We start from the raw sequence: 15,543 nt of genomic DNA, 5'->3' as shown, positions 1-15,543 counted from the left end.
TTAGAGGTGTAGACTTACTCAGTTGAATTAGACCGAGGTCTAAATCTTTTGCCTCTGATTTTCTTTCTGTTGCCTCCCAGGTTACCTGAAAAAGATGGTTTATGGCTAGATTCGCATATAAATGAACAACTGCCATATGTTTAATCACACAGTATTTCAAGTGGTAATATTCCCAGCCAGTCCCACCCAGAACACAGGGCTGTATAGCACATACAGCCTTCTGAGTTTGTCCAGAGCCCTGGTACTAGTGAATCCCATCATTTCTCAACCAAGAAAAAAAGACACGGACTTTCATAATAAATGCCCTCATCTCTGTTGGGAGAAGAGCTAAAGAGCTTACAGGAAAGAACAAATCTTTACAACCAAGAACCACAAAATGTAAAATTTGGGTTCTGCAAACAGACACACTAGCTGTTCAAAATGCTGCCCTCTACCTTGCCAAGAGTTACTTCGAGGTCGTCCATTTTCACAGATGTCTGAAATGTGTTTTGTGTCTGGGATCCTTTCACTCCAAGAATGAGAAAGCCCATTAGACCTGAAATTGAAAATGTATATATACTGTTCAAAAATACAATCAAGTGAATGCTTTAAAATCAGTAAGCAAAATCTCTAAGCACTACTGTGCATTAAATAAATCAAGAAAGAAAAAAATCTGAAATGAAAGAATGAAGAGAACATGAAAGTCTTCATGAAGAAGGCAGAATTACACAACATTCAATGTAAGAAAAGTCAAATACAATGGAACCCCATTACAATAGTTTATAGTTGAAAAGTATCAGCACACAGTGCAAGCCAATCACATTGCCAGCAACCACATGTAACAAATTCACTACATATTTCAGCTATATAACTGGAGCAGAAGAGTTATAATGGGGTCCCACTATAGATGTTTCTTAACTGTAAAGCAATGGTTTTCATTCAAATATTATGAGAACATGGACTTCCAAGAGATTTCACTAAGATCTGTTCAACTGAACCTAGTCAACGTTTACCAAAGTAACATTCAGGTTTTTTTAAACAATAAAACTATTTTCTGAGAATTGGCATTTTCTCCACAAATACGGCCACCTCAAAATGTAGTGTTGTTAGTTAACTGTCCAATAACTGAACTAAATCACATGTTTATGCTGGAAGTATCTCTCACAAAACCCATGTACCATGATGCCCTTGTGCTATCTGTGTCCTGCCATCTTAAATAAACTGTCTACAGAAGCAAAATTCATACACCTACCACATAAAAAAAGTATTTTGACAAACTATATATACTTAGGAAGAGTTACATAATTTGATACCATTTTTAAATGCTTAAAAGTCATAACCCATTTTTCTAAAATCTGGGAATTATTCAAGTCAATATTTTAAGTTCTTCTTGAGATACATTAGAAAATAGCACTATGCTTAAAATATTTTCCATACGTCATTCCAGTTAATCACTAATAAACGTCCATTTTAAAAGGAATCTTCTACGATGAATGAAAATAAATGGAACTCAGCACAATTATTACATATTAATTCCCCAAATTAGGATTTTTGCAATGTAAATTTGCTAATTATAGAATGAATCTTATTTTGTACAGAAGGACAACAGAAATTCCACTGGAATACATTGATTTCTCTGCTTATTTACCATCTTATTTAATTTAAAATTAAATATGTGACCAAGAAAATATTTATATACAGGCAGAATTTAGATCTTATTCTCTTAGCCAAAAAAATTCCCAATATGTTAAAAAAATAAAAATAAAAATTTGGGGGCATCTTATAGATTTGTACTCCTTGTGCAAAAACTAATATTTTTACTTTTGCTCTAAGCTATGTTATCTGAGTAAAAACAATCCTTCATGCTTAAGATAGTTCTACATAAAGAAGAGTTCCCAGATCTACTGATTCTTTCTTTTCTCCTTTGTGATTGTTTACTGAGTGAAATCCATTGCAGAATTTTTACAGATGATTCACTTATTTAGAATTCCAGAAGAGATCACATTTCTTCTAAACAAACTAGAAATTTCCACTTCAGTCTACAAAGTAAGTACTGTGCCCAAAGTAATGTACTGGGCTATCAAAAATTTTTTTTCTATATATTACACCAACAATATTAAAGAAACTTTTCCACAGGAATATTTTAGCTTTCTTGAATGTGAATGGAGGTCTAATTTCCTAAAACATTCCAACTATTTATTTCTTCTACCAGTTTATTTTATTAAGCAATTATACAGCATGCAGAATTTTAACTGGTCTTATACATCTTAAGATCCTGGATAAAGAATATAAGATCGAAGTTTAAAACATATAAATAATATATTAACCCCATTTGTCCTATTATAAAACTCAGGCAAATATATTTAAATATACTTAAATTAATTTGGCAACCAAACTCTAAATTAGAAAGTCTAGAAATAATCATTCCAGGAATAAAAAGCAAAATCATAATATTCAAATATACAATTCACAGAAAAGCGATCTTTTTTTTTTTTTTTTCACAGCAAGCTTAGCTTTGGTATATTTAAAATTTTTAAATATTCAACGCAACACTTATATTACCAACTTAACAACTGCTTTACGGAAGCATGACAGTAACCTTTTTCTTTGACTACCAAACATGACATAAAGCTCACCATTTAAAATATTATCACATACTATGAATAGTTTCTCAAGCCATATAAGAGCAAGATTGAAAAACCCTATGATTTCTATATAGATTTAGGATTGCTGTTCATTTAGTTCAGTTTTGTTTTGATTTCTGGCCTGATTTGTTTGAGTGGTTCTGAGCATATGGCATTTTGAAGCACAGTAATCAAAGAACAAAGGATACTATTTGTTAACATTCAAGAAAGAAGGAAGAAGTAATCAAACCTGCTGCAAAATAATGAAATGTTCTGACTAATGGAATAATGTGTGATGGAACAGGCAGAAATCTGAAAATGCGACAGAAAAGCAGACCTCTTCTTAGAACTAGATGCTGAGTTTGTGCTGATTCCGGGAGGAATGTCGCTATAAAAAGAGTCACCATCTCCAGGCTTTTTTACATAATCTCCCTGGGGTAACTGTCTAAGGCATAATAAACATTTCAGAGTCAGAAAACAAGACACACACATGAACACAGACATATACAAATATTATTTTAGGAAAAAAAGAGGTAGGGGTAATGATCTACATGAACCAAATCTATAACAACACATAAGATTATTAATAAATGTGACAAGTTTAAGTAAGTCATTCTAACTGCCAAGGTCAGAAATGCAATCGCTTAAGTCTTTACAGTCTGGATGAATAAAGCCTTGCTTCAGGGGAATACTATGGAAAGATGAGGTTTTTCATTGTAACTTTATTATACTTCAAGATGTTAACTGCAGTTCTGTCTGAAAATAAATAAATAAATAAATAAATAAATAAATAAATAAATAAATAAATGGTGCTGAAGGAGACATGTCGGGACAGACAGTCCCTGCCCCTCATAAGGCATAGTTTTGTTTTTGTTTTTTTTTACTGTCATGAATAAACTATTTATGATTTCTAAATGTGATATAATGTAACCTTAATTGGTCTTCAAATAACAGATTAATTTCTAAGCCATGTCTATAATTTAATCCAAGTAAATTCTTATTAATCTGTTCAATTTGGAGTTTCACTGTTCATTTAAGAGGAATATGAAGAAACTGAAAGAGATTCAAACATCAATCAAAAATGTAATTCTATAACTGCACAGGAGAATATGTGAAGGAAGATGATTTAGCAAGAGGAAGAAGGGGTTGAAAACAATTCTTGTTGAGACTATAGGAAGATATTTATAGGTAGTTGGTGGGTGACCTCAGTTCTCTGTCTCCACCATAGAAGGATTACAACAAAGGAAGATCTACTTACTCTGTACTATTACTGACCCCACTTGCTCTGATTTTGAATTAACTACGATTAAAACAGACTTTTATTACTTTTCCTAAGGGAGGAGGGTAGAAAACTATAGAACGGACCACTCAATCTCAATAACCAATCATCAGCCAGTGCATGGACCGCAAACAGCCATGTGCATCCAAAACTTGATTCAGTTCCATTCAGAATCATTGTGGGAGGTGCCACAAACTGGTGCTGGATTGAGAATTTTAAAAAGAATATACTTAAAAAGGTATCCAACGAAGGCCACAGTTGCTAACTGCTTTTCCTACTTGGTCTTTCCTTAGTTACCATGCTTACCTTGGTTACTTGCTGATGCTAAATTCTATTTTATTTTTTTTCTATTTAAAAAAAAAATTTTTTAATGTTTATTTATTTTTGACAGAGAGACAGAGCATGAGCGGGGGAGGGGCAGAGAGAGAGGGAGACAGAATCCGAAGCAGGCTCCAGGCTTTGAGCTGTCAGCACAGAGCCCGACACGGGGCTTGAACTCACAGACCGCAAGATCATGCCCTGAGCTGAAGTCGGATGCTCAACCGACTGAGCCACCCACCCAGGCACCCCTAAATTCTATTTTTAAAAAATGCTACTTTCAGATATTTGCCTTGCTTGTACTAATTCCCATTCTGTTTAAAATGTTTACAATACTGGATCATTCGCTCTTTGGAATGACTGAATACTTCTCTCATATTTTTTCAATCCTATATACTCACACACCTCCATAAATTAAATTTTCAACCCATACGAAGCACATATAATAATTTATGTGATCCTCCCTTTCAAAGAAAGTCAAATTTCTCATTAGAATTGTATGTAAGACTAATTTTACCTATAACTCTGTGACACATATTCCTTCAAAATATTTTTAACCCCTTATGTGACTTCAGCTGATAATTATAACCTTTTTTCTTTTTCCCAGTATATTACAAAACATTAATTTTTGATAAGAAATAAGACAATTCCCCCATATTCATAGTGTTAATAAGACAGAGGTGGTTGGATGGCTCAGCCACTTAAGCGTCCAGCTTTGGCTCAGGTCATGATCTTATGTTGGGCTTTGTGCTGACAGCTCAGAGCCTGGAACCTCCTTGTGAGTTCAAGCTTTGCATCAAGACCTGTGTTGACAGCTCAAAGCCTGGAGCCTGCTTTGGATTCTGTGTCTCCCTCTCTCTGCCCTTCCCCTACTCATGTGCACACACACTCTCTCTCTCCCTCTCTCCCAAAAATAAACATTAAAAAATTATAAAAATATAGTAATACAGGACAAATGATACATATTCTTATTCAAGAGATCTTTAATCTCTGGAATCACATTTTCTGCCTTGCCTCCTATGAGTAAAATATTCTATCAATGCTCAAAAAAAAATGATCTCAATAAAATCAGAGCTCTGTATGTCGTCTCAGGGAGGAAACTTTCCTTTTGGATATTAATATTATAAAAGAATGCCAAGGAACATCCATCAATATCACATTTCCAATAATAATCCTTATGGTTAAATCCTTTTCATCATCATTACCTTTAATGATCATCTGTATAAGTTGATGAGATGTAACTCACTACAAATTAAAAAAAGACAAGTTCCAAATCCACTTGAATTTTCCCATTAATCTATCCCCTAAATTACCTTCTCTTTACATGGTTCTAGCATTTGTGCATTTACCCAGGGCTCACTTAGCTGATCATGCAGGCTTAAATGGACTGCCTCTCATGACGGATGGGCTTAGATTTGTTGTTGGTTTGTTGTTGTTGTTTTAACTGTGCACATTTTACACTCCTTCAACATAATTCCTCTGCAGTGCATGGTCATCTATCACACAACGCACAAAACTCCTAAATGCCAAATATATCATAAACTGTGGGCTTCAGTCAAGGGGCTGGAAGGAAGTTCAAGTACAATGAACTTCTGGGGCATGGCCTTGTTTTTATCGTGATGGGCAGATTAGATTCTTACCTACCTCTATTAGGAAGACTCCAAAATATAGACGCTACTCTGCATTCTCCTTACAATTCCATAAGGAATGCATGTAACTTTCTTCACATATTAAATGAATAAAAATGTTAATTATAAATTAAGAATTTTGTTAAATCTCTTAAGAATAATATTTAACATTCTTCACTGTCCAGAAATTTATCCTTCATCAATATCCATTACAGATTATAACAAACTGATTTCTTCTTGCTTAAACTTTAGTGAAGATAGAGAGTATCAGGTCCCCATGATCAATGAAATAATATTTCATCATTTGTTACATAAGATCATAAGTGACCAGCTAATTGATTCTTTAAAAAATTTTAACTGAATGTATTTTTCTAGTCTTTGTGACTTTCTTCTTAAATTTTGCTCATTTCATGGAATTTTGAATCAAGAAGTGATTACTACATTAGATGGCCTGACCAGTGCCAAGTTTTGTAATGGGAACATTATCTCATGTTTCCCACATTATATGCAAATATTGTAGACATGCGCATGAATTTTTATAAATAATGGCCAAATGAAAATAAAAGTTTATTTAACTAAATTCTTTTTCCTCAAGAAGGAACCCTCTTATGAGGGAAATCTGGTATTTCTTTAAAGGGTCCATTGAACCATAATATTTAATTTAATAATCCTTACACAGACTCAAAATGAGAATACAATGAGAAAAAGTAAGTCTTAACCTTCATGCTGAAGGAAGCATTTCTCCAATGTTTTGTTGGTACCTGGGTTGTCTGATATTGGAATTGTTACTTTACTGTTTTAAGAAATATTGTGTAATGTGTACCAAGTCACATTGACAGATGCATGAATGTCACTGAAATAATAATAATAATAATAGTAATAATAATAATGTAAAAACAAATTAAGATAGGTTTGAAAAAAATGAGGGAGGGTGGTTCACAAGCAAAAAATAAACTGGTTAAAAAGGATGAGAGAGAAAAGAAGTGGGGAAAGGGGTTTCTGCTTAAGGAATAGATCAGGAAGATATGATCTAGTTATTTATTCTATTTCACATTAATTATAATGATGTGTGTTCATTTCAGACAAAGGAAGAAAATATTTCAGCTCACTATGGATGTCTCATAAATCCAAGTTCAGATTAATGTTTTCTTATTCTATTGCTCTTTGCAAACCTATCTGAAAACTAAAGCTCAAACTTGTAATTCTTGTTACAAAGTATACAGATGCTGGGGCACCTAGTTGGCTCAGTTAGTGAAGCTTGAGACTCTTGATCTCGGGGTTATGAGTTCGAGCCCCCTGCTGGGTATAGAGATTGCTTAAAAATAAAACCTAAAAAAAAAAAAAAGTATACAGCTGCTAAATCCTAAAGCAATTATGCTAAAAATGTAAGTGATAGCATCAACTGAAAATATTATGGAAGTCTTCTTCCCTGAAGATTTTAAAGAAAAAGATCAATAGCCATCTATCCAACCACATGATGTGTAAGAACTCTCGGTGGCTCCTAGGTTACATGGTTCTACCCTTCACAAGGTAACATTAGCAGATTTAAAGTAATATCATTCATGTATTGGGTTCTGCCTCTACTGTGCCCCAGAACAGGGTTCTATTTTTTATTAAGCAATTTGTAAACAAAAAGAAAACAATGGGTTTGCTTCACATCTTTTTGCCAGACCTGCTATTAAACCTATCATGCCAAGTTATCAAGCTCCTTCACAGAAGTACTTGCCTGACCTCTCCAATAATTTGAAAGTTATGCCCAATGGCATTTCTGAGCCATTATATCATTAGTAAGAATCTGATAACTAGCTACATATTTAATATGGTCTTGCATTTAGTGTCAAAGCAAACCTTTATGTTCGCGAATACCTATACCAGGTCAACCAGTATGTGTGGGTCTCATTCATATCCATGAATGCTGCCTTTCTCTTTGAGAATAACCACATCCACCTCCTTTATTTGAAGATCAGAAAAACACAAAGCCCTCAGAGACCACATACTAATAACTTCCCTTGCGATAATGCTTTATAGATTACAAAGAACTTTATCTGGTTTTAAAGTTGTGGAAAGTTTAAATGATTTCCCAAGACCACATCCTAGCAAGTGGATTTCTGATTTCTTGCCAATTGGTCCACTCACCATGGAACCTCAGAGGAAAACCTACCTTAAAGGCAAGGATGACTCAAAATTCTTATTTCTATTTCCTGGCATCTTTTAGAACTGGACACATCTTTATTTGAATCCCTGACAATATTTTTATGAGACTATAAATTTCTTAATGCATCCTTTGTTCCATTCACCTTACCACCTGCTCTGTAACCATTGACAAATATTCTCAAAAAGGAAAGTCCTTAAGAAGATATTTATACATTTACGACTTGCTGATCTAAAGTCCACTGTTTGCTACTTCTCCACTTTGAGGATTATTATACAAGGCCTAAGATTCATTAGCAATGGACAGGGCAAAAATAAATAAAGTTTGTGATGAAACATATCAAAATACATAAAATAAATATCTGTCGAAGATGTGACAGCTCTCAAAATAATGAACTAGATTCCAAAAAAGTAACCAGATCGACAAAATGATGACTCAGTAATACCAGGAGGCATGAAATTTTATCAGACACATAACGAAAATTCTTAATGTAAAAATGTTAACTGTGCCTAAGCATATATTGAGATAGAATAAGAAACTGGTACACAGTTTTGCCTATGAATAATTTTTTGTACCGTGGGCAATCCCCTAATTCTGGATAATACTCTTGGTGAGAATGTGTCTTGGAGCACTGGTTTAGGTTTGCTTATGTTACACAGTAGTGACATTTTACTTTCTATCTTATATAGCTAGCAATATTAAATTACTTTAGAGTCTTAGCTACTATGGAAATGAGCCTGGGTCATCAATATTTGATCTTATTAGTCTAATTTTATTTTTCATTAGAGAAATCCACCAAACTTAGATTTCAGTGTGACTGATCAAATTCTACCCAATAGAAAGCTTAAATGATTCCAGCTCTTCTCCTGTAGTTCCAGACACTAGAATTTTAAACATATCAAAAAGAAATCTAGTTTTTAAAACTTAATTAATTTTGTTTAGGTTTACCTTTTACATTAATGATGAGTTAGTTACCCAGAGCAAGGTGAATATTTTCTATTATCTATGCTAACTGACCAACATCTGCCTTGTGAGCACATTTATAGAGACTATACTAATGGCTAAAGTCTTCTAGGAATTTTAAATTATAACATGGAAGGAAACCGAATGAAAAAATGAAATCTGGTTGGGGAGTGAAAAGGTGTTATCACGTTTATTACTTCTTATTTCCAATCTGCCTCTGACATTTAATGGAACAGTGGGGAGAGTTATGTAGGAACGTGCACAGATATCTTGAGCACAAAACTAGTACTATGTGATGTGCAAGACCTGGTCTGGCTCATCTATTTCCAGGATATTTAAATGTTTTTATTGGGGCGCCTGGGTGGCTCAGTAAGTTAAGCGTCCAACTTCAGCTTAGGTCACTATCTCGTGGTCAGGGGATTTGAGCCTCGCTTCCAGCTCTGTGCTGACAGCTCAGAGCCTGGAGCCTTCTTCGGATTCTGTGTCTCCCTCTGTCTCTGCCCCTCCCCTGCTTGCGCTCTGTCTCTCTCTCTCTCTCTCTCTCTCAAAAATAAATAAACATTAAAAATTTTTATTAATAAATAAATAATTTTTTGTATCAACAGCTAAGAACATTAATAATTTTTTAAATGTGAAAAGTGAAGGAGATATCTCAATATGGACTAATTTAGATTTAGAAAAAATAGGTATTTTTATAAAACTACATGAATGCTTTGTATCTCTTTTTATGCTGTTAGCTAAACACAGATTTTAAGGTTATGATGAATAGGGGTACCTGACTTTATGGGCTTTTATATTTATAAAAAAAGTACACTAGACAATCTGAGATTCTAATAATGCAAATCATTTCTTTACCTAGGCAATTACCTAATCAGTACAAAAATATTTTCTTAGGCAGAGATAATCAGGCCCATTAAGTACTAGGACATTCTCCTGAACCCAACACAGTGCCCACAGAAACGTTATCATTTATGAATGGAAGTTACTAATATAACAACAGTAACAACAAATAAATTCCTTTATAAAGTACTAGGCAATAAGATTGTTTAAAAGATGAAGAAAAGCCAATTAATGTAAACACAAGTGGTTCCTTAACATAGAGGAAGTTTGTTTTAGATGGAAAAAAATTCAATTCCACACATATTACTATAAAGGTAATACAAGTAACTGCTATTACTGTAGTATTGTTGGATGAAAGAACCATTAAAATTAAACAATAGGTCTATTTTAAAGTAATACATTCCTCAGCACCATTATTAAAATTATCATTTCAAGGTCATGAAAAACAAGATTGCTTTATCATTTCAACACAAAAACAAAGTCAACCTGATTTATAACTGCATGTATAAATTCCAAGGATGCTAACAGGATTTAAGCTTTTCAGTTATATGTTCAGGTTATTCTCATCACATACCTCTGTTCTCGATAATTTCTTTTCATGGACAAGAAGAAAAGGGGGGGAAAAAAAGAATTAGTTACCTATGGAAGTACATTCAGAGAGAGCACTAAACATAAAAGCTCTAACACTCATCGAAAGGTCTCTACAAAGGATTTTGAATTGCAGAACTAAAATGAGGAATACAGTCTCTCTCTTACACACACACACACACACTCCTCACTTCATCTTTAGAAATGATACCAATGGATTAGTGACAATATTTTCAAATAACTATTTTTAAAAGCATAAATAAGCTTCAGTTATTAGAAAAATAACTGTCTTCTCAATATCAATTGTACCATATTTAACATTTAGTAATGTTCTAAAGTCAATCTTAACTTACTTATATAAGTTAACTGTGCTTCCATAGAAATAAAAATCATAATTCATTCCTTTTTGAATCTATACCTGCAAACTAAAGCTCTTCCTAAGAATTTCAAATAGGAGAACATAACTGGACCCTAGAACATTTTATGTCATCATGTATGTAAAATATTAGAGTGAGTTAATTCACAGCTGTTATGGACCTTCTAATTTACCACTACTTACTGAAACTGTACACTGGAAATACTTTGTTCAAAGTTTAGTCTCTGTTTTTCACTAAAACAAAATTACATGAGTTTTAAAACACATGATCTTAAAAATGTGTCCTAGATGGTATAGTAGTTAAGACACCAGAACTCAAAAGAGTTAATTTTTAACTTTCTATCATGACCTAATTAAGTTTTAGTATTTTGAAGACAAGTTAGAAAGGCCAAGCAACTGAGTAGTGGGCTCCTTCCTCCTAGATCAAGCATGTTTCCATATTGCTTTCATTTGTAGCACCTTCCTCTGCCTATCTAGTCCAATACGTATATTGGCTTTTTAAAAAAAAATTTTAATGTTTACTTATTTTTTGGAAGCAGAGAGAGACAGAGCATGAGTGGCAGAGGAACAGAGAGAGAGGGAGACACAGAATCCAAAGCAGGCTCCAGATTCTGAGCTGTCAGCACAGAGACCAATGCGGGGCTCGAACTCATGAACCGTGAGATCATGACCTGAACTAAAGTCAGATGCTTAGCCGACTGAGCCACCTAGGCACCCCAAGTATCTTGGTTTAATGATGAGCCCATGAGAGTAAAAGTTCCAACTTGTTACTTATGATTTTTCATTCTTCAAACCACTGGATAGTGGGGGAGAGAATAAGCTCCAGAATTTTTCTATTCAGTATGTTTTAATTTTATTGCCTCAGTGTGATTACATGAGTGGTCTATCAGTTCCAAGTGAGTATTGCTCATTGCCTATTCCTGCCATTCCTTCACTCCAAGGCTTGGAGAAGGGGTAGAAAGTTTAATTGGAAGGATTAATGAGGAAATGAATTCCCACGTCCTACATCCATCTTTGAATTTCAAATAGAATATGAAATTCATGAATTTAATTCCTATATTAAAACTTAGACATTCTCTTTCTATTCTTAAACATATTCTGAATAAGTTTAGTAGCATTAAAACTTCCATCGTTTATGTTCAAACTATTTATGAAGAGGATACTGTTGTATGAATAAGATTGGTATTTTTCCTTAGTGAATATGCAAAGTACAAATATTCAGAAATGGAAAAAAACAGTGAAATCTCAAAAGAATTTCATAAAAATAAGAAATGATATAAAGAAATACGTATTTTAATTCTAATTATTAAAGCAAAGGTAATTTCATTAGCAATAGGAGAAGTTTAGATTTCATATTTTCTGAAAAGTAATTTTTTTCCAAGATTGCGAAAACATAAATACCAATTTGCATCAGTAGGTGGCAGAAAACTGCACACAATAGAACTAATAATTTTGCTTTCCCCTTTTCCCATGACCAATGAAACCCCTGAGCTACTTCAAGAATGCAAAGCTTCTGATGACAATTGCCACATAGGTCTTAAATCAGGGAAGTTGAGGAAACAGTGTTACTCCAAGATGGGGCTGATTCACCTGAGGTGTGAGGCAAGATCAAACAACAAATACACAGAAAAGCCTTCCTTTCAAACATGGGATTTTACAACTTCTAATGTTATGCTGAAATCAGCTCGTGCAAATATAAGTATGCAATATACCTGATGGCCTGCACATCAAAAAGGCCCATAGGTAGTGAGCATGTATGAGCCGGTACAGAGCTAGGTTCTCATTTAATCAAGACAAAGCATTCCTACTGTGCTGTGCCCTCCTTCACTGGTCTAGGCTGTATTTACTATGCTGTGCTGAACTATATACTATGCTGTCTGGGTTGCTTGTTAATATAGCCTTCCACAAATGCCTTCTATATTTTAATGCCTTTAGCATATGAACTTTATTGTGGCAGTAAGTTAAATGGTTTCCATCAAAGAAACTCTTTCAGAGTCTTGACCTCGGAAAGAGCAACAGCCATGTACGCTTTTAAAGAAATTTCCTTTGGGGCGCCTGGGTGGCGCAGTCGGTTAAGCGTCCGACTTCAGCCAGGTCACGATCTCGCGGTCCGTGAGTTCGAGCCCCGCGTCAGGCTCTGGGCTGATGGCTCGGAGCCTGGAGCCTGTTTCCGATTCTGTGTCTCCCTCTCTCTCTGCCCCTCCCCTGTTCATGCTCTGTCTCTCTCTGTCCCAAAAATAAATAAGAAACGTTGAAAAAAAATTAAAAAAAATAAATAAATAAAAAATAAAGAAATTTCCTTTAACTCAACTGGTTTAAGACTATGTCAGGTAATAATAATAGTAATAGCACATAATTATATAGTGCCTAGCCTACTGAAAGGCTTGGGGTAATTTGGAAGCCTAACTACTCTAATACCCAAGTCTTTCAGTGAACTAAGTTTGGTCTATGAGGGCGAAAAGGTGCTAAAATGCGGTAATGGCCAGAATGCCTAGAAAAAATTGCAGGCCCTTCAAAAGGGAGAAGCCCCGTTGGCCCGGGGTGCTGAGACATCATCATCAGAGATCAGTAGAACTATGATTTTAAGTTGAAATATTAAACATAACTTAAGGTTCACCATATTTAAGTGTCAATTTATTAAATTTAAATAATTTACTTGAATACTAAGGAAATTTTTTACATCATAAGATGTACTTTAAAAGGAAGTTGAACATATTAAATATACAAATAAGTTTGGAATTTTTGAAGTCATTTACTCAGCTAAATGTTCAACGAGATGCAGGATTCAAAAGTTATATAATTTATAACTTTTTAAAAATTATATATAAGAACTAAAAACTTGTAAATTGAACTTGGAAGCTTAAGAATTAGGTTGTAGGGGTACCCGGGTGGCTCAGTAGGTTAAGCATCTGACTTCAGCTCAGGTCATGATCTCACGATTCGTGGGTTCAAACCCCATGTTGGGCTCTACACTGACAGTGTGGAGACTGAAGCCTGCTTCAGATTCTGTGTCTCCCTCTCTCTATGCCCCTCCCCACTCACGCTCTCTCTCAACAATAAACACTAAAAAAGGAATTAGATTGTAAAAGTTGTAACTTAAAGCTGAATTTTAATTTGAACAAATAAAATAATCTCTGAACAGTATTTTCTTCACACACAAAAACCCAATATTAACAAATAATAGTATCTCCTTCATACTGCCTATGAAGATAAAGAGGTTTTGTCCTCAGCAGGATGCAAGGCCATACCAAGTACGCAGCCAACAGATGTGCTGCTGCTGTTCTTGTCAATATTGATGTTATCACTGGGGTGGTTAGTAAAGCACTATGCTCCCTACATAACTATCTTGCCTAGATTTTTGGATATGGGTTTAAGTCAAGAGAACCTGTGTCACTAAAGAGCCAATCCACACAGCCTTAGTTTAAGACACGATTTAGATTGATTTCACTTCACACCATGGTTTTTAAAACAATATTCTTTACTTTGAGAATAGAAGGCAGTTATTTCAAAATCTATTTTCAAGAATAATAAATCATGATTACCTCTAATCATGCCAAGAATAATCACTGATTGCATGTTCAGCCAGAATGATTTTCACTGAAAATGCTACAAAACTTTCTAGATGTTTAATTCACTTAAACAAAATGTTTTAAAGTATATTTTGATAGTAACAATACTGAGACATTTCACTTACTTATAACCCCATGCAGTTATTCCTAATATGAGGGCCAGCACCAAGATAGTGCCAGCGATTATGCCTATTATGATATTGGTACCAGCAACACCTACAGGGAAAAAAGAAAACAATGAAGATCAAGTGTATGTAATTGAAATTTTGATACAAAGTTCTTTCAGGAACTTTATTCTCCATATTTGGAATCATGACACTAACAAAATTATTTGTTTTAAAAAGTGGGTATTGTTTTCTTTTACCAGTCTCAATGTTAGAGAATATTTTTTTTCATTTAATGTTTTTGACCTACAATTGATATGCTGTTGTAGTGGTTTCAGTTGTACAGCATAATGATTTGGTATTTGTACATACTGTGGAGTAAAAAAATGGGTGTTTTTTAAAAGGATAAAAAAATCAACCATTACTTAGCAATCCCCATCAACTGTTTTTTAAAAAATAATTCTTGGCTTACATTCTCTTTTAATTCTTGTCCCAGTGCGTTCTGCAGTTTTATTTTCCATGTAATTTTCTCAAAAATAAGATGAGGTCAATGAACTACAAGAAGACTAAAGACTGAAAAAAAGGGAGGGTAAGAGTGACCCTACTATATTGCCATAGCACTCTCCGGACAAGAACTTGTAGAAATTCATGTTCTTTTTTACTCTGACCTCTTCCTCAGGAATTCCAGAGATGTTACAGTCTTTGTCTCTCCATCTTTTTTTTTTTTCAAGTTTATTTATTTTGAGAGAGAGAGACAGCACATAGAAGAGAGAAGAGAGAACATGAGTGGGGCAGGGGCAGAGAGAAAGAAAATCCCAAGTAGGTTCTAAGCACTGTCAGCGCAGAGCCCAAAGCAGGACTCAAACCCATGAATTGTGAGATCATGACCTGAGCCAAAATCAAGAGTCGGATGTTTAACTGAATGAGCCACCTGGGTGCCCCCATGTCACTCCATCTTGACAACTTATGCAAAGTTCTTATTGCTCCCACTTGTACATGTGATACACTGTCACTCATATATAAGCTCCTTAAGAGAGAAAACATGTCTACAGAGTTATACAATCAGTGCTCAGGTGATACAGATAACACAAGCACGGGGCTTGTAGTTCCCAGTCTTTGTAAC

At 34.4% G+C, this 15,543-nt stretch overlaps 1 protein-coding gene across 15 annotated transcripts in view; it reads right to left on the bottom strand.

Moving 5' to 3' along the window:
• ADAM22 (ADAM metallopeptidase domain 22) overlaps positions 1-15,543 on the bottom strand; it is a 235,764-nt gene that overhangs the window by 21,224 nt on the left and 198,997 nt on the right. For 6 of the 15 annotated variants that reach the window (XM_042965798.1, XM_042965686.1, XM_042965704.1 and 3 more), the window contains 5 exons: positions 14,442-14,532; positions 10,358-10,375; positions 2,854-3,048; positions 435-535; positions 19-85 (listed from right to left, as the gene is read on the bottom strand). In XM_042965798.1, coding sequence (XP_042821732.1) covers positions 19-85; positions 435-535; positions 2,854-3,048; positions 10,358-10,375; positions 14,442-14,532 — 472 coding nt within the window. The remainder of the gene's footprint in view (positions 1-18; positions 86-434; positions 536-2,853; positions 3,049-10,357; positions 10,376-14,441; positions 14,533-15,543) is intronic. The other 9 variants (XM_042965742.1, XM_042965762.1, XM_042965773.1 and 6 more) reach the window with 3 other exon arrangements.

Source organism: Panthera tigris, chromosome A2, assembly GCF_018350195.1.
Source record: "Panthera tigris isolate Pti1 chromosome A2, P.tigris_Pti1_mat1.1, whole genome shotgun sequence".
Lineage (NCBI taxonomy): Eukaryota > Metazoa > Chordata > Mammalia > Carnivora > Felidae > Panthera > Panthera tigris.
Note: the sequence above shows the minus strand (reverse complement) of the source record. Positions and strands in the feature narration are given on the sequence as shown.